General features: G+C 51.9%; 9 protein-coding genes across 9 annotated transcripts; 4 read left to right on the top strand and 5 right to left on the bottom strand.

Moving 5' to 3' along the window:
* Nucleotides 1–877: 877 nt before the first annotated feature.
* On the bottom strand, nt 878–3,386 carry PG986_006398 (uncharacterized protein; the record flags this gene model as incomplete). Its single annotated transcript, XM_066842620.1, has 4 exons — nt 878–2,497; nt 2,549–2,901; nt 2,948–2,981; nt 3,279–3,386. The coding sequence occupies 4 exons, from the start codon at nt 3,384–3,386 to the stop codon at nt 878–880; spliced, it is 2,115 nt and encodes a 704-aa protein (XP_066702482.1).
* A 136-nt stretch (nt 3,387–3,522) lies between these two features.
* PG986_006397 (uncharacterized protein) lies at nt 3,523–5,200 on the bottom strand (the record flags this gene model as incomplete). The annotated part of the gene is made up of 3 exons (XM_066842619.1): nt 3,523–4,542; nt 4,595–4,899; nt 4,957–5,200. The coding sequence occupies 3 exons, from the start codon at nt 5,198–5,200 to the stop codon at nt 3,523–3,525; spliced, it is 1,569 nt and encodes a 522-aa protein (XP_066702481.1).
* A 2,381-nt stretch (nt 5,201–7,581) lies between these two features.
* PG986_006396 (uncharacterized protein) lies at nt 7,582–8,205 on the top strand (the record flags this gene model as incomplete). Its single annotated transcript, XM_066842618.1, has 1 exon — nt 7,582–8,205. One exon carries the CDS (start codon nt 7,582–7,584, stop codon nt 8,203–8,205), a length of 624 nt encoding a protein of 207 aa, XP_066702480.1.
* A 949-nt stretch (nt 8,206–9,154) lies between these two features.
* PG986_006395 (uncharacterized protein) lies at nt 9,155–11,307 on the top strand (the record flags this gene model as incomplete). The annotated part of the gene is made up of 2 exons (XM_066842617.1): nt 9,155–9,252; nt 9,342–11,307. The coding sequence occupies 2 exons, from the start codon at nt 9,155–9,157 to the stop codon at nt 11,305–11,307; spliced, it is 2,064 nt and encodes a 687-aa protein (XP_066702479.1).
* Nucleotides 11,308–14,175: 2,868 nt separating this feature from the next.
* On the top strand, nt 14,176–17,489 carry PG986_006394 (piwi domain-containing protein; the record flags this gene model as incomplete). The annotated part of the gene is made up of 8 exons (XM_066842616.1): nt 14,176–14,445; nt 14,503–14,643; nt 14,701–14,852; nt 14,900–15,078; nt 15,135–15,295; nt 15,364–15,481; nt 15,536–15,936; nt 15,987–17,489. 8 exons carry the CDS (start codon nt 14,176–14,178, stop codon nt 17,487–17,489), a joined length of 2,925 nt encoding a protein of 974 aa, XP_066702478.1.
* A 944-nt stretch (nt 17,490–18,433) lies between these two features.
* On the bottom strand, nt 18,434–19,174 carry PG986_006393 (uncharacterized protein; the record flags this gene model as incomplete). Its single annotated transcript, XM_066842615.1, has 1 exon — nt 18,434–19,174. One exon carries the CDS (start codon nt 19,172–19,174, stop codon nt 18,434–18,436), a length of 741 nt encoding a protein of 246 aa, XP_066702477.1.
* A 2,156-nt stretch (nt 19,175–21,330) lies between these two features.
* PG986_006392 (uncharacterized protein) lies at nt 21,331–22,043 on the bottom strand (the record flags this gene model as incomplete). The annotated part of the gene is made up of 2 exons (XM_066842614.1): nt 21,331–21,335; nt 21,398–22,043. 2 exons carry the CDS (start codon nt 22,041–22,043, stop codon nt 21,331–21,333), a joined length of 651 nt encoding a protein of 216 aa, XP_066702476.1.
* A 409-nt stretch (nt 22,044–22,452) lies between these two features.
* PG986_006391 (uncharacterized protein) lies at nt 22,453–22,926 on the bottom strand (the record flags this gene model as incomplete). Its single annotated transcript, XM_066842613.1, has 3 exons — nt 22,453–22,469; nt 22,538–22,821; nt 22,892–22,926. 3 exons carry the CDS (start codon nt 22,924–22,926, stop codon nt 22,453–22,455), a joined length of 336 nt encoding a protein of 111 aa, XP_066702475.1.
* A 484-nt stretch (nt 22,927–23,410) lies between these two features.
* PG986_006390 (uncharacterized protein) lies at nt 23,411–24,325 on the top strand (the record flags this gene model as incomplete). Its single annotated transcript, XM_066842612.1, has 6 exons — nt 23,411–23,506; nt 23,562–23,674; nt 23,738–23,794; nt 23,856–23,936; nt 24,002–24,059; nt 24,146–24,325. The coding sequence occupies 6 exons, from the start codon at nt 23,411–23,413 to the stop codon at nt 24,323–24,325; spliced, it is 585 nt and encodes a 194-aa protein (XP_066702474.1).
* Nucleotides 24,326–25,647: the final 1,322 nt, after the last annotated feature.

Raw genomic sequence — 25,647 nt, 5'->3', positions numbered from 1 at the left:
GTTTGGATTGGCAGTCCTATGGGCTATGAATGGCGGCAGGCCACAAGACTGGACCAGGTGAGATCAATGAGGATTGGTAAGGTGTATGAGGAAACCGGCTGGTAAGATAAGTCAATTGGCCCAAGGATTGCAGATGGTATATAAGGTAAGTTACCAAAGGGCGTGCTCTCACCAAGCCTTTGGGGACAAGAGTGTTGATGAGGAAGGGAGGAATCAATGGAAGGGAACGGGTGATTCAGACTCTTTAAATAGGAAAAGATGCTGTCATTGAATACATGAACGTACCTACCGTTGAATGTATGAAGATGGATATGTTCTTCTGGTAGTAGAAGATCACATGTCAACACGAGTTGATCACCTTCCTAGACGACTCCGTGGGACAAGACCACTTCAGTTACTGAGGTTTTGGCTTGGGTGAAGCTCGAAGAAGTATGAAGATTTAAAGTACTGTAATTTCTTGATTGTGGGATTTGTGGTTGTAACACTTCCACTCCTGCTGCTGCCTATGTTGTGCGGGTGAAAGGCTGTCATACACCAAGATTCTCTTGATTTGTGTTGAGCTTGCTCTCAACAAGACCCCAATGGTAAGGATACGGTGGACGTGCCTTCCTTAATCACAATCAAAAACCGATGAAGATATGTCAGGTCTACGCTGTTTCAACATGTACTTCTACGTATTCTGATTCCTGTGATACATTCTTCACGGGACAATATGTGATCCTAGAAGCCCAGCTAACCTACAGTACTTTTGGTCCTGCCGATTTCAAAGAAAAAATAGGAACATGGTATATCTCTTGCAGGCGGAATGAAACAGACTCAAACAATCCATCCATTTACATCAACGCAACGCAGCCTTTTCGTCCAACTATTGATGTATTCACCAGTACATGCGCTTCTTCTTGAGGTCACCTACGTGTCCATCCCGGGCGATGATGGTCTGGCCAACTTGCTCCCATGACCGTACGTCTCCGACCTTCAACCTCACATCTTTGAGCAACCTGACTCTTTCGTATTCGTCCAGGCTCGAGCCGCCCTCAAGCATCAGCCTCCCGTCGTTGAGCGTCAAGGCCGAGAGGAAGTCCGTACAGTCGGGCGCCAGCCGGAAGAAACTCAGAATGGCAGAGGCCAAGGCCGCCAGGAGCAGCATGATGCTCGATATGCAGAGCGTCGCCGCCCACCCATGGTCGCAGTAGATGTAGTCTTGGAAGTTTACGGTGGTGACTGTGCTGTTTTTGAGAGCGGCCGGGCTATTCACCCACGGCGTAGAATTTGCGTTGAAGCCACCAGCAGCATTGGCAAACTGGTTTTCCACGATCCAGTAGGCGTTTATGACTTGGGCAAGCCGGCGCCCGAGCACTCCAGCACTTACATTTGTGAGATCAATCCACCTTTGCTTGTCTAGGATATTATAAGGGTTCTGTGACGAGTCGTGCAGGTAAGCCTCGAGGGCGCCACTTAATGGCGTACCAGTGTGCACGAGGGGAAAGGCCGCTTGAAAAAGAGTGAAAAACCATACGGTGAGGTGGCTTATGTCATTTTCGCGACTGTAATTTTCTGGCATGATTGTCGTTCGGATATTAGTGACGTTGCAGGACGAAACCGTACAAGTCACGTTCAGCTCGACAGGCCTTTGGACAAGGAATGCCTCTAGTCGTATTGTTCCGGATCCAGGACCGTAGGCATGGGAAATGCTCGGAGAGTTTACCAAATACAGAGGGTCCCCCACCGTGGCCTCGAATGTGATTGGAATTGGTGTGAGTGACTTTTCCACGGATGCTGGAATCGCAAATTGCCATATATGACTAGTCCCGGTAAAGTTCTTCAGCAGTTTCGTACCTTTGTAATCGTGTAAGCCCTGCAGTAAAGGCGCTTTTGAGTTGGCCTCCCAGAGTGTTGCGTTCTCCAGGTCCCAATACCAGGACTCCATTGTGAAAGTCATGTTGCCAGGGCCAGATGGTAGCAAGAGAGGAATTCCTATCAGCGACGAGTATTGCAAGTCGGGATGCCAGGCTACATCCCTCCAATCGCCGGCATTACTCGTAGTGATACTGTCTTCCAGTAAAGGGATCTTGATATTCCCCCAGCTATCTTGGAAAGCTTGGCCAGTCTTTGGGATTGAGAAGAACGAAGCCAGAAACATTGAGTTGTGGGCTTCTGTTTGGCAGTTCCCACATTCTGAGTTGTCGGTGGCTTGCGGATAGGAATATTGTACGGGATTGTTCAACTGATTGTGCGTAGTTCTGGCCTGTAGCGAGATGAACCGAAGCGATGCTTGACTGCCGAGTGGTGAGAAGGCCCATAGAATGACGAGCACAACTGGCAACCAGTGCACAAGTCGGATATGCAATGGAGCAGTAAGTGTGCCACCAAGAGTCAAGCTTCGACTCAAATAGGCGTGGCTGAGGCAGTCGGTTCTTCTTTCCATGCGCCAAGAGATAATGGTCTGTAGTGTTCTGCCAAAGACCAAGGCAAAGCAGTAGGGGAATCCAGTGGCTACCTAGATGATGCTTTAGTAGGTAGTATGGGAGGAGGACTGGGGCAAATTCACAATTCGAGCAACGTTCAGTAACGTCTCCTCATGTGGGCCAACTTCACTGTTTTGGGACTTGATTCCCATGACAGCGAAAGCAAGGAAAGCAATGGAAACCAGGACGGCCACCAGATCAGCCAGTAGTCCACTGACGAATCTGGAAGAGCCGATCAAAGGTTTGGCGCTGTGTTGGTACTTGGAGGGTTCGATATCTTCGTCATTGCATGTGTCGTTGACAGCTTCGTCCTGGCGCCCAGCCTGGACACTCGAATCAGGCACGAACAGTACATGCTGATGATCTTCCTCTACACATGTACCTGGAACTGAGCGAGGGGTAATTGTCGCCATGTCCTGGACAAGTAAATTGAATCCTGGGAGTTGTAGTTGAAATAGGTCGGTTGGGTATGTCAGGCATACCAAGAAATGGGGAAAGCACTGGAGAGTGGGAACACTAGGAGGTGTTTTATTGATGTAACTACAGCATATTCGAAGTGCTTCTTTTAGTATGAAGTTTGCACAGCCTTTCGACTTGCACCGCCTCGAGCCTTGTACCACCCAAGCGCCAAAAATACGACGGACGCAGAGAAGTGCCGTGTGCGCTTCTCCTCGTAACACAACCCAATACTCGAGTGCAGATCACTCTCCCACCATTTGGCATAGCCAGACGATCTACAAATTTTGACGCAGCAATTACCTAATCATTTCATTCTTCATGGTGCGTAGGCGGCTGTCACACCCAGTCTCTTACTCCTAGCTCAGCGTCATTGCCCCCAACGTGGCTTATCTTGGCAGCCCCCAACGGTTCGGTGTGCATGGAATGTAGCACAACGAAAGCTAGACGAAGGTCTTCAGGCATGACGATAGAATCTAAATCCTTACCATAATACAGTGCCAAGCAAACGAAGCCACAAAGAATGTGAAGATTGCTCTGCAGTCTACAAGTGGCTTTTGGAGAAGCAGCGTGCATATTCTTCCCCCGCCTTAAGACAGTACTAAAATACAATATAATCAGGCCTCCCCTCAAAGTAATCATCCCAAGCCACCCGAGAGCCTTCCGTCCTCTCAGAGTCAAGCGCCCACTTATGCGTGAGCTCGTCAATAGCACCGATGGGACCCAGCACCCCCATCATCCGGCTCAGCATCGCGAAGCCGTCGACGAAGAACTTGCGCTGGGCCAAGTCGCGGTGGTGCACCTCCATGCCGAGGATGAAGAGCGGCCACATGACGAGCTTCCCGATCCGGTACATGGTGTCCTGGTCGGAGAAGACGGGCGTGAGCGTGTCGGTCAGGGTCTGGCAGGCTTCTTCGCGGAGCGCGGCAACGTCCGTCACCTCCTCTGGCAGTAGGAGGGTAGTATCGTCGTCTTCCGAGTCGACGACTAGGGTGCGCAGCCCGTAGATCAAGGCAGCGGCGCGATACACGGCGGCCACGCTGAGCCAGAGGTCTTGATCCGACGGGGAATCGGCAGATGAAGGCGATTCCGAAGAGCTACCGCCCCTTTGGCTCCCGGATCCAGGTGGCAGAGGTTGCGATTCGTCGGGGCTGTTGGCGAATCCGACATCTTTCCCGTTCGGCTTCCATCCGGTAAAGTTATGCATGCGCGCCGCGTACTCCGTCGGCGAGAAACGCAGGATCTTATCCAGGACCATGCGAGTGCCTGACTGCCTGCGCTTCCGTAACTTCCCGTCGCGAGATATCGTGCGAAGATAGTTGATGAGAATGATGGACTGGAAGACGTCTTCGGGGCATGGGTTGGGCGTTGCTGCAAGCAGTCGCAGGATATTTGGCTCGATCTCCCAGTACTTCAAGGCCATCAGCGATGCCACGGGCATATTGTCATGTTTGGAAGAGCAGGTGGTGGCGCCCATTACATCAGCCATGATGAAATAGATCAAGATGGGCTTGAAGTACGGGTTGTACCTGATGATCTTCTTGAGCCCGCCTCTGAGCTGTATGATGCGCCTGGCGCCCTCGAGGTGGGCCCTCCATTCGGTATGAGCCGAGGATTGCATCTATCATTGTCAACGTGTGGCCAATATTGGTTGAGAGAGCTAGTGCTCATACCGAGGTAATCAAGAGAGCCACCACTGTCAATAAGGTCGCATCACTCGTCTGGGTGCCCGGATGTGCGAGCTGATCGTTAAGCGCACCAAGTGCCTCGCTCCGAAGCGCAAATATATCGATATCGCGTTGTATCAGGGCAGATGAGGTTGGCTCGGGGCCGGCCGTCATAAGCCGGTGAAAGCCCGCCGTGGCGACAAGGACCTTGATATAGTGGTCGGGAAAGCTCTCGAGTCTCTTCAGATTGACAATGTACGGATTGAAGTGGGATGCATCTGAGACAACATTGGGACTGATGAGCTTGTTAACTGGACATGATTTAGTGACCTATCAATCAATGCGGGATCGTCTAATAGAGGCCATACAGTAGTCCAGTCCTTCAAATATCATCTGCGCTCGGCGATATAACGACGGCGTTGGACTTTGGACAATGGCATCCGGCAGTGGTGGCTTTGTCGGTTGATTGGTGTCGTCGGCACCCTGCCAGACTCCGCCGCCGTAACCCAGACATTCGAGGCTGCAGGTTTCACAGCGCTCGCATATCGGTTTCCTCCCGTCACAAAGGACTTGGTGGAGGCAGCAAGTCCAACATTGCCCTCGAGCGGTCATCGAAATTGCGTGTCGGGCTCATGCTGGGGATAACAAAGACGATGAGAAAGAATGCAAGCCCCCATCATCCAACGGCGGCGGTTGCTGGATGTTATTAATAGACACAACCCATCCAAAGCCAAGAACCCCAAGTTGAGATGCGCACGAGGCCATGACTTGATTGGGCAAGACGCTGCCAGAATCCTCCTGTCAGAACAGGGATGATTACGGGGAGGAACATCCATCCCCCAACGGCTAATCGGGAGCATCCCCCTCGTTTCGAGCGTTTTTGGAAACAGCCCACACCATACGGACTGGAATGGGAAAGATACGCGGATGCCCAGAGTGATATAGAGTCTAAGCCTTCTTACACAGTGAGCCTCGGTGACTTGATTCGACAGTATAGGTGCACATTTCTATCGATGTTGGAGCTGCCATGTGCTGCGTGGGCTGCGGCAGGTCACTAGTGGCAGCGGGCTGTGTACAGGTCGGGCGTCAAGTCGTCCCTTTGGGAGAGACGCGACGTGGTCCTTTTCACTTCTGCTGCATCGCGAAGTGCGTCTTACAATCAAAAACCTAATCAACATATGTCTCATTGAAAAAGAAAGTCTGGAGAATTGAAATAGGAGGTGGGTTGTCACCTGGGTAGGGCTGAACTTTGACAACTGGTCCTCGCGTGACCATATACTATTTCATCGTTGGCTGCTGGCAGCTTTTGATGCCGTCATTATGAGCAGCTTGCGTTGGTTTTTTGGGCTACCATCCTGTTTGGGGGAATTGACTCTTCACGCCCCATCGCACACATTGACGACTTAAATATGGAAGACATACATATAGGTATACGTATGAATTTCATGCATGCTTAGCTGGCGAGGGCCTGGAACTGGAAGCAAAAGAAGCTGCAGGTAAAACAGAAACATTCATTTATCTTCTGCGACCTCTCAGCCAATAACCAAATCAACTGAAGCTAGGGAGCGAAGTAGCGTAGCGCAAGTGCTGTTACTGTAGCACGCTGCTTACAGTGGGGGGGCGCGGCTCGATGACGAAAAGCTTTGGCGATTGAGTGGCTTGGTAGATGACATCGTTTCGCAATATCACAAGCAGGGAAGCCGGCTTCGCACGAGAATTGACTGGCCACCGAGCCGCATTTTCCTCCAGGCCATGACGAATTGTCTCCTATCTAATCAGTAGATCTAAGATTGAAAGTGGTGAATGTGAATGTCGCGCATCATATGTACATGGAGTAGTACCAAAATAGATCAATCGGAAAGGCTTCGATTCCTGGCAGTCAATGAGGAGATGAGCACGCGAGGGGTCCATGTGGCATTTTCGTCAGTCCAGGTGCACCGACCACGGGATTGCCCACTGCCTTGAACCCAGACACCGAGATAGAGAGCGACCAGCGCCAGTCGAAAAAGGTCAGTGCCGAACCCGAAGCACCGTCACAACCAACTCAACCAGGGAGCCAGAGGCGCTAGAGGGGGAGGGGAGCCCAGCCGTCCGCCTATCAGCGCAGGGGCCTGGGCCAAGGTGGGGGAGGGGGCGCTAGGAAGAGACAGATCTGAACAGTTGGAGAGCTACATACAGTAGAGTCCAGAGCAGAGTCCAGAGGTACCAGGGTACACAGCTGGAGCTTCGGGGTCTTGAATGAACACGGTCGTCCAGTCGTCATCCTCCCGCTCCAGCCACCTCACCACCACAGAAGCTTCCATCATTAATCTTCACCACCCAACTCTGCCTCTCTCCATCCTTACCACCTACCCTTCTAACCAAAAGACGACCCTCGAGAACCCCGACCCGTCTCTCCTCCCAGCACAATTAGCAATACGCTTTCGCGCATCTTCACTCTGTAACTGAGTCCATTCCCCGAATTCAATCCTTTCGCAATCCCATCGCCTGCTTCCGTACCGGCGTCAAATATGGCTCCTCCACCCAGCGCCAGCCTACCCCTCCAGGAAAGGGTCCTGACCTTAATGAAGACACTCCAATGTAAGCGCACCCGTTTTTGAGCCTGTCGTATCCTCGCTTCGCTCAGCTGTTCTAACCTCTTTTTTTCCTGCAGTCGGTTGGTTTGCCGGGTATGTAAAAAGACATGACAGGATTTCTCCGCTCCCAAAAGCCCTTTCAAGACATCATGCGACACCACTTTTCGCGCAGCCTCACAGGCAGTCCTCAACAGAAGTCTACCGCCCAAAACCGCACATCACGCTTGGGAGTGGCCAGAACCAGATGAATCGTGAGCTAACGTGAAGAATCTGTAGGCACCTGGTTCTCCTGCTATGCATTTTCCGATACTCACTCTCGTATATCCGAATGAACTACTATGCCCGCATGGCACAGTTCTCCTACCGTACTGCCTTTGTGGCTGCGGCTGTGACTTACGGAATCGTCGTCTACAAGACATGGCGCGCTCGTCAAAAGGTCGGCGCCAAGTACCCCCTGGCGGTCCCATTGGCCTGCTGCAGGATGAGAACGTCCAGTACCTGATCATGGCTCTGGTGTGGCTCCTCAGCCCCCAGTACCCCCTCGCCATGCTCCCCTACGGCATCTACTCCGTCTTCCACGTCGCGACCTACACCCGCCAGAATGTCATTCCTACCATTCAGCCCGTCAAGCCCGCGGCTGGTGCAGCTCCCAACGCCAAGCCCGCCAGCAACCCCATTGCCGATGCCATCGGCCAGTTTGTCAAGAGCTACTATGACATGTCCATGTCGGTTGTTTCCACCCTTGAGATCGCGCTCTGGGTGCGCATCCTCTTGTCTGCCATCTTGTTCCAGCGCCGCTCGTGGATCCTCATCGTCATCTACACCGCTTTCCTCCGCGCTCGTTTCTCCCAGAGCTCGCACGTGCAGAACTCGTTCAGCATGGTGGAGGCTCGCGTCGACTCCCTTGTGGGCCAGCAGAACACCCCTCCTGTCGCGAGGCAGATCTGGGATGCCGTCAAGCAGATTGCCCGCCAGTTCCACGACCTGTCCGATGTGAGCAAGTACATCAACGGCTCCGCTGCCCCCAAGAAGACATCCTAAGCGGCCGGACCCGAGCTCTTCACCAAAGGGTCGGGCCTAGTTTGGCTGGGCGCCGACGGTTGTACGGCAGTACGACAGAAACCCGACCTGGGCTTACAGAAAGTCGATGCCAACGGGGGTTCTCCGGATGACTTTATATACAGGCTGTACGGCACACAACTCGACGGTGTGCGGGGGACGCTTGCAGGGTGTAGGCAAAATGCAACGGAAGGGAAGACGATACGAGAAAAGGGTATGGATGGTCTCAGGAGCGTGTACATCTCGCTGCTGCATTCCACGTTTTTACGGATGGGGGAGTTCAGAGTTGCGTACTATAACATGAATTTGGGTGAATGTTATTCCAGTAAAAATAAAATTGTTGATTTTACCACTTGTTCCATGTTTGCACATGCTACAGCTATGGTTATGCTTGCCAGGTTCCCACGTTGTGATCGGCGCTGCCACCATGAAACATCCGGCCAATGCGATCATCACGGGACCGCGCATCTGCCTCAGTCTCGAGTGTAGCAACACAGTCTTGCAGCGGACTCACAATGCAATTACAGCTCATAACGATGAGTCTCCTAATCGTGATTCCACTGCAGCTGAGCTTCAGCCCGCCTGGCCTGGAATGAAGATTGGGGCTGGAATGATGTAATTTGTAGCCCGGTCGCATGACGTCGTTCCGTGGCCACAAGCTAAACCGAACCGGACCCTGCTAAGCGACCAAAACAGTCCGGCATAAACCTGATCAGCAAAGCACGTCTCCATTGTCAGTCTCCATGCATTCATTGACAGCCGGCGTCTTGCTATTTCAAGCGAACTTGACCCATCTTGCCAGACTGCTAGAACCGACATACCCCTAGATTCTTTTGACTGTGACTCTTACATTCGTTCTTTTTTTTTTTCTTTCCCTTGGTTGCTTGCTGCCTGTATCCCTGCGCACCCACCTACACACTAAGATACCGATATGGCTTCGCTACTACGCCAAATCGTGGCAGGACCGCGGTCGAAACATCCCGAGGCGGGGTTGGATCTATGCTATGTTACGGATAACATTGTCGCGACGTATGTTCAAACGAGATTATCATAACGTGGTGGTAGTCACTCATGCCATCGGCAAAGATCGCCAGCTAACATTGCCTTCGCGACGACAGATCCGGCCCATCCCAGACGTACCCACAACGAGCCTACCGAAACCCCCTCGACCGCCTCGTCGAGTTCCTGGACAAGAAGCACGGCAAGGACTGGGCGATATGGGAGTTCCGCGCCGAGGGCACGGGTTATCCCGACAACCTGGTCTATAACAGAATACGGCATTATCCGTGGCCCGACCACCACCCGCCCCCCTTCCGGCTGGTCCCCATGATCATGGCCAGCATGCGCAACTGGCTCAGCGGCAACGAATTGGACGCGGACGGCGTCGCTGGAGGCGGCGGCAGTGACGGAAAGCAGGCCAACAACAACAACAACAACGACCACAGCCTCCTCGAGAAGGTCATCGACACATGGAAGGGCGGCAGCGACAAGAACCCGCGCATCGTCGTGGTCCACTGTAAAGCCGGCAAGGGCCGCAGCGGGTCCATGGCCTGCAGCTACCTGATCTCGCAGTGCGGCTGGACGCCCGAGGAGGCCCTGGCCCGATTCACGGAGCGGCGCATGCGGCCCAAGTTCGGCCCGGGCGTCAGCATCCCGAGCCAGCTGCGCTGGATCGGCTACGTGGACCGCTGGACCAAGGGCGGCAAGAAGTACGTCGACCGCGAGCTCGAGATCGTCGAGGTGCACGTCTGGGGCCTGCGCAACGGCGTCAAGCTGTGCGTCGAGGGCTTCGTCGACGAAGGGAAGAAGATCAAGGTGTTCCACACGTTCCACCGCAACGAGCGGCTCGTCGTCGAGGGCGGCGCGCCCGGGAGCACGGGGTTTATGGATTCCATCTACGACATGGCCGGCTACGGCATGAGCCCGGGCACCGAGAAGGAGATCTTGAACGAGGCGCGCGAAACCGATATTCAGAACGGCACCAACTTTACGGGACAGTCTCCGGTTGAATCACCCGTTGCGAAGAGCCCCGATGCCCCTGCCGCGTCGGGATCCAGCACGCCTGCAGTACCAGAAGAACCCAAGCCAACCAAAAGCCGCACACCCAAGCTCATCTCGCGCAACATGTCGACCAAGAGCCTCAAGGACAAAATGCCGTCGCGCTCCAAGTCCAAAAAGCAAAAGCCCGAAAGCCTCTTCATCGAAGACGCCGCCGCCGAGTCCGCTTCCGCGTCCGCGACGGAGCCGTCGTCGTCGAAATCGTCCCCGCCCGCGGAGGAGAACGTGGACCCGGAGCCCGGCGGCCAGGCCGTCATCTTCAAGCCGCGCGAGCCGATCCGGCTGCCGACGAGCGACGTCAACATCGACCTGGAGCGGCGCAACCGGGCGCCGTCGTCGATGGGGCTGACGATGGTCACCGCGGTGGCGCACGTCTGGTTCAACGCGTTCTTCGAGGGCAACGGGCCGGAGCGCGACGGCGAGCCCGAGACCAACGGCGTGTTCGAGATCGACTGGGACAAGATGGACGGGATCAAGGGCTCGAGCCGCAAGGGGACGCGCGCCGCCGACCGCATCGCGGTGGTGTGGCGCAGCGTCGTGCCCCAGGGGCCCGAGGCGGCGGCGGCGGCGGCGGAGCAGGGCGGCGTGGCGGGGGACGAGATCGCGGAGCCGGGCGTGGGCTCGCCGGTGCCGCAGATGGAGCCCGCGGACTGGAAGGGGGATAATGCGGAGGACCCGGCGCAGGACAAGAAGTTGGGGCTGCGGGTCTCGAGCCCGGACAGTGCGGATGTTAGTCGCGCGAGCAGTATCTTGGGCGGCGGCAGCGCGGGCGACGCGAAGGGGCAGAACGATGATGCGGATTCGTTTGAGGGGTTGAAGAGCGATATGCCGGGGGCTAATATTGGTGGCAGTGGCAGTGGCAGTGGCAGTGGCAGCAGTAGTAGTGCGGTAGGGGAGGAGAACAGAGGTCGGGCTGCGAGCAAGGAGGCGGAGGATAAGAAGCTGGAGGCTTATGCGGAGAAACTGCCCAGTCCCAACGGTGGTGATGAGGATAGCAGCAAGGATGATGGTGTCAACAGCAAGTGAGAGGCTATTGGTTTACCACGATAGATGGACTCTGTTTCCATTGAACGGACGGTATAGAGTTCCCCATCTGTAATCTGGAGTTTTCGTCATACCTAAGTATAAGATGCAACCCCCTCTGGCTGACCCCCCCCTCACTGACCCCTCCTGATTTCAGATGATTCTAGAGCCCCTGAGCAATAACAACAGTATATAAAGGGGTCAAATCTCACTCGTCCCCTAATTGAAGTAGATCAATCTCTTTCTCTTTTTTCCTCTTTTTACCACCACTAACCTGATTAAAGAAATACGTATTGCGCAGGCGGTCCAGGCCGTGCTGGCCGGCGGAAGCATTAACCGTGCGGCCAAAGATTATAACGTTAATAAGGGCACCTTTCGCAACCGAATTAAAGAGAACCTTAGTAAAAAAGAGAAGTATAAGGCTCTACAGTTATTTACCCCTGCCGAAGAAACCTTTTTGGTTAAATGGGCCTTTTTTAGGCTAGCCTAGGTTATGCACCAACGCACTGGCTATTTCGTATATACGCTTAGCGCATTCTCTTTATAAAAGGGGTCGATTACCTTATCGGTAAACGATAAGTGCACCGTTTTTTAAAACGTTATCCGGCCTTTAAAACCGTGCGTGCCAAAGCGATAAATTTCCGGCGTTTCGTATACATATTAAACGGGGCTATGCGAAAGTTTTTTAATCGGCTTAATACTACTATTATTAGTAATATACCCCTTCGATTTAAATTTAACGCCGATAAAGTAAAAACTGCGATAACGATGGGGGAAAGTATTATAATAATCGGACCTACCGCCTATTAAAGTTTAATACGGAACGACTCGGCTAATCGCGAATAAGTAACTGTTTTAAAGTATATTAATACTGTTAGTAATATTCTACCGCTTTTAGTTATATTTAAAAGCTAATCGGTCTAGCAATAGTAGTTCCCTTAAAAAAAGAACGAAATTAATTGCGAATATAAAAACTAGGCCTTTAAGGCGTTATTAAAAAGATAGATTTCTAATCCTATAGCCCTAAAATAGCTAAGAAAAATCTTTATCCTCTTAACGAAGCCTGATGACCCTAACCAATGGAGGCTTTTAATTCTTAATAGATATAGAAGTCATATCGACGATAATTTTATACTGGCGGCGTTAGAGGCCAAGGTGTAGCTCCTTTATTTACCACCACACAGTTTCCATGTGCTCTAGCCCCTGGATGTTGGCTATTTTGGGGTCTTAAAAAGAGGTTCCGGAGGGAGCTCGACCTAGCATGCGCTATTACTAATAACAGTTACGTCAGGAAGGGGGATTTCTTTCGAGCCTAGGCTAAAGCACGTAAAGTAGCTTTTACCCCTAAGGTTATCGCTGGTGGATAGGCAGCAACTGGTATCTACCCCTTTAATATTAAAAAGCCGATAAACAACAGGCTCCGGCGCTCCAACATAGTGCGAGCCATCGACGAGGCCATTGCCGCCGAGGATGCACGCCAGCCGGCCGAACCGAAGGCTGAAAGGATCGAGACGCCGAAAAACAGCCGGCAGGTCAAAGATTAGGGGCTGCGATGCTTGGTGTAGAGGTCACTACCGGTGATCCAACTAGAAGGTTGCTGTGGAAGAAGCTCGGCAAGAGTGTTAATGATTTAACGGCTCGGATCGGCCGGTTGAAGCAGGAAAAGGCCGGTCTGGAGGCAGATCTAGAGAAAACAAGGGCTCAGAAGAAGAGGAAGGTCGATAAGGACCCCAATGAGGGCTTTGTTTATATGGCAAACATTAGGGAGGTTCAAGAGGACGTCAGAAAAGGAAGGCCAAGGAAAAGGCCGAAAAGGGGCGCCGGTAAGGTGGTGGAAATTGATGCAAATCGAGCTGGTGGTGAGGGTGACTCTATTGTAGTGCGCACGAGCCGAAACAGACCTTAAAATGCAGTATGTGTTGCTCAATTGACCTATCTATTGATGTTGTTGTTGATTTTTATATTTATTTTAGGGGGGTCAGTGAGGGGGGGTCAGCCAGAGGGGGTTGCATCTTACCAACAACAAGCAAGCGCAGGAGTTTGGTTTTTTTCCTGTTTGGACAAATGGCTTTCTGGGATCGGGAATCAGGCATCCTCTTTTGCTTTTGGGTGTATCTCGTAGACTATCTGGTGCTTTCAGCTTCAATTACCAGCTGCATCGCGATGGCTCTATTTGTGAAACTTACATTTGGTGGTTGATCATAGGAGAGATTTGATTCGACTCCTGACATCCTCTTTCTCCGATACCGCTCAATGGCAGAAACATACAGATAGTACTCATGTTTCCGTCTTCTTAGTTAGTATCATCTACTCTGTTACTCAGTTGAGATCATTTGCAGTTGCTCAGCATGAACCTATCTGTAGATATGGGACTGGGCTGACTGTCGCTCAGGGATTGGGTAATATGACATACAGTCTGGCGTTTCACAAACTCGGAATATGTACAAGATTACTAGGAGTCGTAGCTCATGTTTCTTAACCTGCTTCTTCAAGTGATTTGCATGACTATTATGATGTAGCATGGTGTATATCGCGATTCCATCTTGCGACCTGTTTGTACAGGGCAAACCCAACAGCTCGGGGTGTGTTACCAAAGCAAATAAGGGGTTTTCCACTGCCTGTGTTGTGGTATTTATAGACCCTCCTTTCGCTGGTCTAATTCTGAACACCTCCTCTCCTCTTCCGGTTCTTCCTCACAAGTCCGACATTGGAAGAAGCATCTCACTGCCATCTTTCTTCCTGTGTCACTGGTACCCCCCCTTACCCATACGTCAGTTCTCTGGCAACTACTGCTGTTGACAACTACTCGCCGTCTGGGCTCACAGGAGCCGAGACCCAGGTGAGCATTGAGCCAGATTCCCCGCGCTCGCCATGGCTCCCGACAAGAAGCGCGTCGTGAGCGGAGGCAGCGATGCGAAGTCTGGATCGGGCCAGGGATCTCGAAGCGGGTCTCAGTCGCCCGCACCGGCTTCGACTTCGACTTCGTTACCTTTCAGACCTGCCGACAAGAAAGACGACCCCAAGGATGGATCGGAGAAGCAGACCGAAGGTGGCAAGGGAAAGAAGAAGGAGCGGAAGAAACTAACTGACCTCGAGCTGGTTGGAAAACGTGTCGATCTGCCCATTGAGTCTTATGCTGCCGTACGTAGCCCTTTTCCCCCACGCCCCTTTCAAAATCGCAGTGTGACTGACAAACAGGGGGCACAGGAGAGCAAAGCCCAGCTGTTCGAGCAGCGGCCTGCAGGGGCCCTGCCAGGGGGAGAGCCAAAGTCGAAGCTTTACGATGTCAATGCCTATGAAGTGAAGGACTATATCAAGAAGAATGTCCCTCAATACGACGTAATACCATGAAAATTCCTTGTTCCTGCCGTGGCCCAGCTAATCACTCCTCATTAGGTGTTTGTGAAGGACAACAAAGGGGCGTTCGTTACGGACCCGCCTCGAGGCCTTGTCGAGAAGCTGTGGAAACATCCGACAGTACAGGTTGGTACTGGCATTTTATCTCCAGGAGGCATCCGCTGGATGTTCAACGGCTACAATATCGCTTGGTGAGTATGCTGATTTGGAGGCCTGGACCGAGCTGATGGTTTTGCAGGTCCTCTCCGAAGATGGCAGGTAATGAGAGGGAGGTTGTGGTGGACTTCAATCCCGGGTCGGAGAAGCCCAACATCTTCACTTTGGTGGTCAAGTACAGAAAGGACGTCACTATGGATGCTCTCAAGGCATTTCTCGACGACAGTGCCAGTTGGAGTACGGGCGTCCTCGAGAGCATCAGTAAGCCCGCCCCAGCCTCTCCGGCCTTCCAGGCGTGCCATTGACATATACTGCAGACGTCCTCGACCATGCCCTCCGCCAAACGCCTTCGGACAGCCACAAGCTGATTGGGCGGTGCTTTTACAATCGACAGGTCCCGACTCCTACGGATGTAGGAACTGTACGCAACCTGAACCATTACCTCGAGATCATCAAAGGAAGCTTCGCTTCCATCCGGGTCAGCAAGGCAAGTCCACCGAACCACAGCAACCGGAACAGGGACTAATCTGGTCATTTCCACTGTAGCTCCCCGGCAAGAGGACTGGCGGGCTAGTTGTCAACGCCGATGTCTCTACGACAGCGTTCTGGAAGCCGCTCGGTCTGCCGTTTGTTATTACAAGAATGGTCCCAACGACGAGAGACGGTAAGGGCTCGGAATACCACACATGCCGGGACCGATACTGAGAACATCGATCAGCTTCTCTCCAGGCCATGCTACTACCTACCACGGAGGGAGGGCTTGCAGTGAGGCCGCGAGCATTCCAGCACCTTGACCATCTCGTTGGATTGAAGTTCAAGGTTTACATCCCAAAAAGGGCGGGCGGCCCACACAGCCCTGTCCTCCACACGATCAAGTGCTTCCACTTTGACGAAACGAAGCCAGGAGGCGCCAACTCGGACAACGTCGGGTTCACGAAGATTATTGACGGCAAGGAGCACCGCGTCACCATATCCAACCACTTCCGGGAAGCGTACAAGTACCAGATCCAGCATGCGAAATACCCTCTTGTCGAGACCATGAAGAAGGCTCTTTTCCCCCTGGAGGTCTGCCAGTTGGAGCCTTATCAGCAATACCGCTACAAGCTGGACGCGGAGCAGGTAAGCTTGCCGCGTTGCGCCTCCTCGGGGTCTTCTGCTCACCATTACAGACAAGAACGATGCTCACCCACGCCGCCACCGACCCGTGGGTGCGCAAGGCGGACATTGATGCGGCCGTCAGGACCCTCAACTGGGGCAGCGATCCGAATTTGCGAGCATTCGGCATCACGATAAACAGCAACATGCTGCAGTCTCAGCCTCGCCAGCTGGGATTCCCGACGATCTACTACGGCGGGTCTAAAGACCAGCCCAAAGATACCAAATACAATCTCAGGGGCAGGAAGTTTTACCAATCCCAGACGTTTGGAGCCAAGAAGTTGACTCAAGTGGCGTTCTTCTCTGTCGGCGCTTGCTGCACGATTGCCAATCTCAAAACGTACTCCGACAACTTCAAGGCCAACTACGACCGACAGGGCGGGCTCGTTGAGTCGAAATGGAAGGTACATTGGGGCGACATCCCGCTTCAAGGCGGGTCACCGGAAGGAGGCCTTTGGGCGGAGTTCCCCAAGGGCAAACACGAGAAGTATGAATTCGTATTTCTGGTGGTAGGAACGGCCAATCAGGCCCAGTACCAATGCATCAAGAAGCACATGGATTGCAGATTGCGGGTCCCTTCTCAGGTTCTCTTGTACGACAGCGTGAAAAACAACAATATCGCCTACTGGTCAAACGTCTGTTTGAAAGCCTACGCCAAGCTGAGCGGCGCGCCTTACATCACGACGACGGCTCTGCCGCCCCCGCTTGCTCCCGAGACGATGATGATTGGCCTCGACGTCTCCCATGCTGGGCCTGGAAGCCACCAGCCATCGATAGCGGCCTTGTGCGTTTCTGTGGATGAGCACACTGCCTCCTACACCGGTTCATGTCAGACAAACAGTTACCGGAAGGAGATTGTCGACGAGGATATTATGCGATCCTTACTCGTAGACCAGGCGGCCAACTGGCTCAAGCGACGGGGCAAGAAGCCGCAACACATTCTCTACTTCCGCGATGGCGTGTCGGAGGGACAATTCGAGGGCGTCATCGAGACCGAAGCCATGGCTATTAAGAGAATAGTCACGGAGCGCACCGCGATGCACTTTGGCGTCGCCAAAGAAAGCATCCCGGTCAAGATCACCGTCATCGTCGCAACAAAACGACACCACATCCGCTCTTTCAACCGGGGCGGGAAGATCGCCAACCCGGAGCCCGGTCTCTATTTCGAGGACGTGGCGACTCATCCCAAGCATTGGGACTTCTACCTCTACTCGCACAAGGCCCACAAAGGCACAGCTCGTCCCGTCCACTACCAAGTCATCAAGGACGAGATCAAGTTCGGCCGGGCCGAGCTTGCCAACCTCATTCACCGCCAGTGTTTCCAGTACTGTCGCTGCTACACTCCCGTCTCACTGCATCCGGCCGTCTTCTATGCCCACCTGGCCTCTCAGAGAGGACGAGCGCACATCAGTTCCACTACGGGACCACCGGTACCCATGTCCGACTTGAGCCCCAAGATCAGGGCACCTCCGTTGGTCTCAATCGGTGCACTGGCGGGAAGCATGTGGTTCGTCTAGAGGCTGGCGCCGGCACGGCCATCGTTGGTCGGTCTCGTGGGTGCAACCGCACTTCATCCCTCGGTACGCGCAGACGGCGTATTGGAAGTGGTTTATGCCAAGCGGGCGGGCGGCTCGCTGAATATCGATCAAGTTCGCAATGATAGGGACCCAGGTAGTTCTCGTGTCAGCAACAGCAGCAACAGAATTCTCACTTCTCTCCTCACTCTCGTTCTCCCCTTTATTTGGTTTCTATTTCCTTTCCCAATCTCCGTCACTCGTTTACAACATCATGCTCATTCACTACATGGCAGTTCCCCCTTTTCCTTACCCACAGTCGCTACCGATGTTTTCTATGCAGTCGCTTGATGGACTGCTTATTCATACTCATTTTAACTCATAGAAAATCCTACTCGGGTGGATGGGTTCATCAATGCGTTCCTAGCTGTTTCTGACTCGGCGTACAGGCTTCATCATACCTTGTTGGCAAATACGGTGCGGCACCAGGAGGCGGTGGCGTGCAGACAAAGCAATGGTACGATGGCACAATTAGAAGCTGTTCATAATAGCCATTCTCTAGGGTGGTTAGACCGCAGCCAATAGATAGCCCAGGAATAAAGCATCATGTTGCCCATTCGATTAACACACTGCAAATTGAAGTGAAACGTTAGGTTAAAGGGCCGTTTCTTCTCGTCTAACCATGATGTCACTAACACTCGCATCTTCCTCTATAGTTCATTTACGGCAGACTGGCTATATCATTCATTATTGCATAGCTCTAGCTACCAGGTAAGATACTCTCGTGAAGTGTGACAGAGCCCCTCGCAAAACTCGCGCCCCATATCATTCCTGAGCTCTGCCCATTCCCAAAAGCCTGCGTCCATACGCCCCATTCGCACCCACTGGAAGATCCCTGAGGGCAGGAGAGCGAGAACGGCAAGTAGTGTGTCCATCGTAGATACCAATCAAACGCCTGGTGCCTCTTCGGTGTCCGTGGCAAGGTCTTCGGAATCAGAAGTCTCCTCGCTCGGGTCAAAGGATGCGTCGGACGGGCTTTCGCTATCGGATTCGTTCCGCAGCCTCGGACTGGCAGGGGGTGTTTTTCGGTGAAGAGGCCATCCGCGAAGGAAGTCCAAAGTATTGACGTCCAGCTCTCGAACCTGTGCCGCTAGCTTGTCCAGGATCTTTTGGGGGACACCATCCAGCTCTGGCGAATGCAGGGGCTTGAGACTGTATCCAGTGCTGCCTCCAGAGCAGCGCCCGGGCCATGGCATAAAGCTTTCTTTGGACGGAGTATTCTCGAGGTCGTGGTGCCGTTCGATAATCCTAGCCATGTCCACGATACGGACACCACTAATCCCATGATCTTCGTCGTCGAAGTCTCCCCTGCCATATGTCTCCACGAGGCATCCGCCGAGCAACGTTGACCAGAATGCAAATCTTGAGGTGCTCTCGACCACTTTTGAGAGCAGCCGCTCAGCGCCAAGGTCCACGTCCAATCCTTGACTCAGTGTCTGGCTTAGTCTACTTCTCACTTGGTCGAGCAATTCATCGTGCTCATCCTTCAGATCGAAGCCGATGAAATTGCACAGTTCATGCCACAGGTAAGTTTTCTCCCAGATGTCGAGAAGCTCTCTTACGCTGTCGGGGTTGGTCTCTGCCTCCGAAGTGAACGAAGGCCGAAGATTGATGAGCTGGGTGACCATGATTTCGACGTCATTCTGCAACGTCCGGATGCCATTGACCAAGTTGTCGAAGAAGATGTGATAAGATGCAACCCCTACTGGCTGCCCCCCTTCACTGACCCCCTAAAATAGATGTAAAAATCAACAATAACAGCAATAGATAGGTCAATTAAGCAACACATACTGCATTTTAAGGTCTGTTTCGGCTCGTGCGCATTATAATAGAGTCACCCTTACTACCAGCTCGATTTGCATTAATTTCTACCACCTCACCGGCGCCCCTTTTCGGCCTTTTCCTTGGCCGACCTTCCCGAACATCCCTTTGAACCTTCCTAATGTTTAATATATAAATAAAGCCTTTATTAGGGTCCTCGTCGACCTTTCTTTTCTTTTAAACTCTTGTTTTCTCTAGATCTGCCTTTAAACCGGCTTTTTCCTACTCTAACCGGCCGATCCGGGCCGTTAAATTATTAATACTCTTGCCGAGCTTCGTTTATAGCTGCCTCTTAGTAGTATTAAAGTATGTCACCTCCTTACTAAACACCGTTATCGCTAAATTTTTAACCTGCCGGCTAATCTTAAGTGTTACTACCTACTCTAGCCCCTTTTAAACAGGCCGGCGTACATCCTCGGCCTTATTAGCGTCGTCGATAGTTCGAAGCATAGTAGCCTTTTTAAGCTTATTATTTATCGACTTATTTATATTAATCGGCTAAAGCCTTAATATTAATTAACTATTAATAATAGTATTAAAGGTAAAAGCAACTTTTCGAGCTTTATCTTAGGCGCGAAAAAAGTTTCCCTTCTTAACGTAGCTATTATTAGTAATAACGCACGCTAAATCGAGCTCCCTCCGAAACCTCCTTTTTAGTACCCTAAAATAACCAATATTTAAAGGCTAAAAAATATAGCTACTATATAATGGCAGATAAAGAAGCTAAACCTTAGCCTCTAAAGCCGCCAATATAAAGTCCTCGTTAATATAACTGCCGTAACCGTTTAAAATTAATAACCTTTATTACTCGGGGTTATTAAACTAGGTAAGGGGAATAAACATTTTTTTCAGCTACTTTAAGGTAATAAGGTTAAAAGTTCACCCTTTAGGGGAAGCTTTAAAGGCCTAGCCTTTATAGGGGCAATTAACCTTATCGTTATCCTAAGGGAATTATTACTGCTGCACCGATTAGCCCTTAAAAATAATTAAAAAAGGTAGAAACTCTTCGAAAATATTAATATATTCTAAAATAATTACCCACTCGCAATTAACGGCGTTATTACGTATTAATAATTTATAAACGGCAAGTCCGATTATTATAATACCTTCCTTTATTATTATCGCAGTTTTTACTTTATCGGCGTTAAATTTAAATCGAAAGGGTATACTATTAATAATAATAATATTAAGCCGATTAAAAAACCTTTATACAGCCCCGTTTAATATATATACGAAACGCCGGAAATTTATCGCTTTAGTACGCATAGTTTTAAAGGCCGGATAACGTTTTAAAAAACGGTGCACTTATTATTTATTAATAAAGTAATCGACCCTTTTTATAAGGAGGATACGCTAAGCGTATATACGAAACAGCCGGTGCGTTAATACGTAACTTAAGCTGGCTTAAAAAAGGCCTATTTAATTAAAAAAGTCTCTTCGGCAGGGGTGAATAACTATAAAGCTTTATACTTCTCTTTTTTATTAAGGTTCTCTTTAATTCGATTACGAAAGGTGCCCCTATTAACGTTATAGTCTTTGGCCGCACGGTTAATGTTTCCGTCGGCCAGCACGGCCTGGACCGCTTACGCAATGCGAGCTTTTTAATTATATTAATGGTGGTAAAAAGAGGAAAAAAAGAGGAAGAGATTGATCTACTTCAATTAGGAGACGAGTGAGATTTAACCCCTTTATATACTATTGTTGTTGCTCAGGGGCTCTAAAATCATCTGAAATCAGGAGGGGTCAATCAGAGGGGGGGCAGCCAGTAGGGGTTGCATCTTAGGGCTTGTCTTCGATACTGCGGACTGTTGAAGATTCCAGCTTTACTTGGTCCCTCATCTCTCGCGGCGGATGTTTCGGGCGAAGGGAGACGAGATAGGGCTTGTTTTTGACACCGCGGACAATTGAAGATTCGTTGTTGCTATGGTATCTCATCTCCCGCGGCGTGTTCTGAAAGACACGCCTAATCTGGCGTGGGATGGGAAACGCTGTCGCTTCAAGAGTGACGATTACCTTAGCAACCATCTCACGCGCCTCTTCGCTGACTGGGGCATAGGCATAGATGATTCCGTTCTTCTTGGCGAATGTATCCCGTGTCCAACCTTCCCCGGTGTGAAACTCTGGCTCGGCAAGCTCTACCTCTTCGTCCTTTTGTCGGATATGTCGGCGTTTTCGTTGCAATCCGTGAGAGTCGTGGCGGCCGTCGAAATTCCGCTTGGCAGGATTGGGTTGCGGTTCCTGAGTCTCGGTAGGCAAGAGCGCACGGAGAATCTCGATCTGATGCTCAAGCTTCCGTATCGTCTGGGCCTGCTTATCCACCTCGGCCTCATTGTCTCCCATCATCTTCTCGGTATCTTCGGTGTCGCGACGATGTCCGTACGAGATGTTGCTGGCGCGTCCCAGTAACCCCTGGTACTTTGGGATAGCTGCATCCTGCTCAGCTTGGCCCGCTTGAGCCTTCGCAAGCTTGGCCTTAAGCTTCTCCAGCATCGACTTTTTCTCTGATCCATCCCGCTTCAGACTCCCGAGTTCCTTCACCTTATCTTCAATCTGATCGTTCAGGTCCTCATCCTCGTTGGATCCCAGCGAGAAATCGGAATCGGAATCGGGGTCAGAAGAGTACACTTCATGTGCGGCGCCAGCCACTCCCTCGTATTCGGAGGAAGACGAATCCATATCGAATAGCTAGCAATGAGGAGAGTACGCAGAATGTCTTTGGGAGTGTGGATTGAGGTTGATGGGTTGATGATGATGAGGAAATGTGGTGATTTGTCAATGACTGTGGTGGTTAGGTTGGCAATAAATAGATTGGTGGGACTTCCTTGTATTCAATTTTCTCTTGTATTCAATCCTCTCTTGTATTCAATCATCCCTTGTATTCAATTGTTTTATAGCAAAGTGAGGCGAGGCAAAAGTGGACCTCGCGTGCCTGGCGGGACAAGGCACCTCTTTGGATAAAAATGAATATAATTAATATAAACGTTCAAGACTGGTCTAAGGCAATGGTTTATAGCTACTTGCGGATTTTATTAACCTATTGTCCTCGTAGCTGGACGTGCTGGACCCTGTGACGTCGTCAGATTCACTATCGCATTTTCTTTTCTATGCGAAGTGTCACAATCATGCGGCGTCTAAATAAGCTTGTCGTGTTAGAATTTACCTACACCTACTCGCGGCGATGCGATCGAGGGCCGTCTTATAGCTGGGAGCGGAACGGTGGCGGTGCCAGCTCTCCTCCCGGAGGGCCTGGTCACGGCTGACCTGGGCGGTGCGGAGGTTGCCCTGGGGACCGATGACAAAGCCGCAGTGGTACACGATGGTGCGGTCCTCCACCAGCTGGCCGAAGAGGTCGAGGAAGTCAGTGGCGGAAAGGGCAGCCAGCTTCTGCTTTACGTCGTCGCCGGTAGGGTCTCCGGCGGCGCGCAGGCGCCCCCCCCCGTCAATCCCTTGACAACTTGCGAGCGCGCCCAGAATGGTAGTGCTGATGCTGAAACCAGGCTAGCCAAACATCAACCCCCACTCACCCCAGGTTATCAGATCGATTCGATATGCACATCATCTGGTTCTATTCGGGACCCTGCGCACATCTATACCCAATCCAACGACATGGATACTCGGCTGTGTATGTATACGCGTAAGGCCAGCTCTAGACAATCCGGTTTTCACGATAACGCGGGCCCCGAATTCGATGGAGTCTGGTATGGGGTTACATCGTATGTTTTAAACGGTTATAGTCCGATAGGCTGAAGCCATACCGACGAGAGCTAGGGCCCGACTCATGAAGACACTGACTTGCTCAGGGGAGTTGGTTGGCTTGTCGTTGCACTCTTATATATACCGGTGTTCAACTTTTCGGGACTTTCTGTCATCCCATCATCGTCATCTGAAATCACCATCAACGATCATACCGAGCTCATTTCTTTCTATCAAGTGGCCGGCCGCTCTCTGTATTATTAACTAACAACAAGACCTTACGCCCTTCGCTCTCGGCTTCCCATCACTCACGCTGGTCTTCGAGTAACCCTTCATCTTCCACCATCATCATGCACGCCCCTTCAGTAGTCCAGTTACTCGCCTGTGGCCTGGCCACCACGGCCGCCTTCCAGCTCCCCAGTACTCCCTTCTCCCGCCGCAGCGCCGTAAGTCTTCTACAACCCCACTGTGTATGTATGGCAGCTGACACTCCCGCCCTAGGGTTCCATTGCCGCCCTTGCCGCCCCCGCTGCCAAATCATCTACGGCTAAAGCCCCGGCCGCCAAGGCTTCGGGAGCCGCACCGCCTCCTGCTAAAGCCGCCCCGTCCGGAGCGTAAGTCCAGCCCAATCCTCCCTTGAGTATGTACAAACAACTGTGTTCTAATCCTGTGGATAGTGCCGGCGCCGCTCCTCCTGCGCCACCCGCCGCTAAGGCGGCCGCCCCATCTGGAGCGTAAGACTGAACCTATATTGCCCCTTAGGTCTGTATTAACTATGTACTAACGCTGTCGTAGTGCCGGTGCTACTCCCCCTGCCGCCGCCGGTGCTGCCGCGCCTGCGCCCCCTGCCGCTAAGGCGGCTGCCCCGTCCGGAGCGTGAGCATGCCCTGATCCGATTCCGCTTCAAACTCTTGCGACTTGTGTCCTAACGTCTTTGATAGTGCCGCGGCTGCCCCGCCCGCCGCTAAAGTCGCCGCCGCTGCTGGTGCTGCTGGAGCCGTAAGTTCCCCCAACCCCTATCTAAGAAACCAACACCAAACCCCGATCTTCTTGTGCCCTTATGCTAACGCTGTTTGGATGTGTAGGCTGCTGCAGCTCCCCCTGTCCCGCCCGCCGGTGGCGCGGCCCCTCCTGCTCCCCCGGCTGCTGCTGCGGGCGGTGTCGCTCCTCCCGCACCGCCGGCTGGTGGTACCGCTCCTCCCGCCCCTCCTGCTGGCAGCGCGGCTCCCGCCCCTGCCAAAGCTGCTCCTCGCTCAAGGTACTGAGAAGGCTCCGATACTCTCTCTGGCAGCCTTTGAGCTAGCTTCGCTTGGAAAGACACGCTCGTCCAGAAAGTCGAAGGGGACCATGCCTGTATATATGCACAGCTCATGTCTTTCTTCCTGTCTTTGGCGCTGATACACCTTGTATTGTCCTTCGGCATGTATCATGATATACCCACTCATTTGCTCCTGTTACGTCTTGTATTCCTTCACTGTCCTTTCCCCGTTGTATATAAAACCGCCAACGAACGAACACGATCCTTTTCGGGGCGGCCCTGGGAAAAGGGGGCCCCCTACATGTAACGCTACGAGACTAGATAGATGTCATGAAATATTTTTAGCAGGAGGCAACCCAATGTATTACTGCTATTCGTCTCAAGTCGTGCAGTTACGTTCGTCGCTGGGTATACTTACACATATCGGCCTTTCGGAAGCAGGTGCTGTCATGATGTCCTCTTCCAAGTTTAAGCGTTCACGTAGAGTCCGAGATACAAGGGACTCGGGGAGGTGATCCAAAAGGTCGCTGCATCGATGAACCAATCTCTCTTTCCACTTCGAAAGTATACACATCGATTATCGATGCCTTTATTCTATTTTACGTTCGTCAGCAATGGTGCTGAGCTTTGTCCAAGTATTTTATTCGTATGGGTGTCCCACAGCTTGCCTCTGAGTCACCAACAACGATCGGAGAAAGGGGACGGAGAAGGGCTATTTTTCCTGCGCATTCTCCGCAGGCCGCCATGAAGGTTTTTGCTAGTCCAGGAGAGTCGTAAATTTTGCATTGTTTTTAGGGTCTGGGGAGTATTAGGGTATAATACCTCCTTTTTGAGTCGGTATGCGTTGGGCTTGCTCGGTTTTGAGTCACTTGCTTCTGCTGGCCTGCGCTGGTATGAGTCGAAAAGCAAAAGAACAAAAAAAAAAAAGTCTCACAGCTTGCACCGTCTTCGATCTCTATTCTGGGACCACTCGCCACTGAAGCAGAGAAGATACGAAAAATGGAAAAGCGAGCGTATATTTTACAACCTCACAATAGTCAGCCCCAACATTCGGCTACTCACAAGGCCAATAAAGCCAGTAGGCCTTGATCGACAGCATCGGTTCTCTCGCAAGATAGACTAGTATATTAAACATTTAGTTTAGCGGTAGCTAGGGGCGACGCGTAAGATACTCAGCCAACTGACTCATGGGAAGGTCTGCCGCGCGGCTGCCGAAACCTCTGTCCATGACATATCCTAAGATGTGCAAAAGTACAACTCACTGCCCGTGTCATCTGTACTGGAGGAAAGACTATGCATTTCACCACGTCTGTATACGCAACAGTAAAG

This window comes from Apiospora aurea, assembly GCF_038362705.1.
Source record: "Apiospora aurea strain CBS 24483 chromosome Unknown utg000004l_segment0_segment0, whole genome shotgun sequence".
Classification (NCBI taxonomy): domain Eukaryota; kingdom Fungi; phylum Ascomycota; class Sordariomycetes; order Amphisphaeriales; family Apiosporaceae; genus Apiospora; species Apiospora aurea.
The sequence above is the reverse complement of the archived record's forward strand: the minus strand, read 5'-3'. Positions and strand labels throughout refer to the sequence as shown.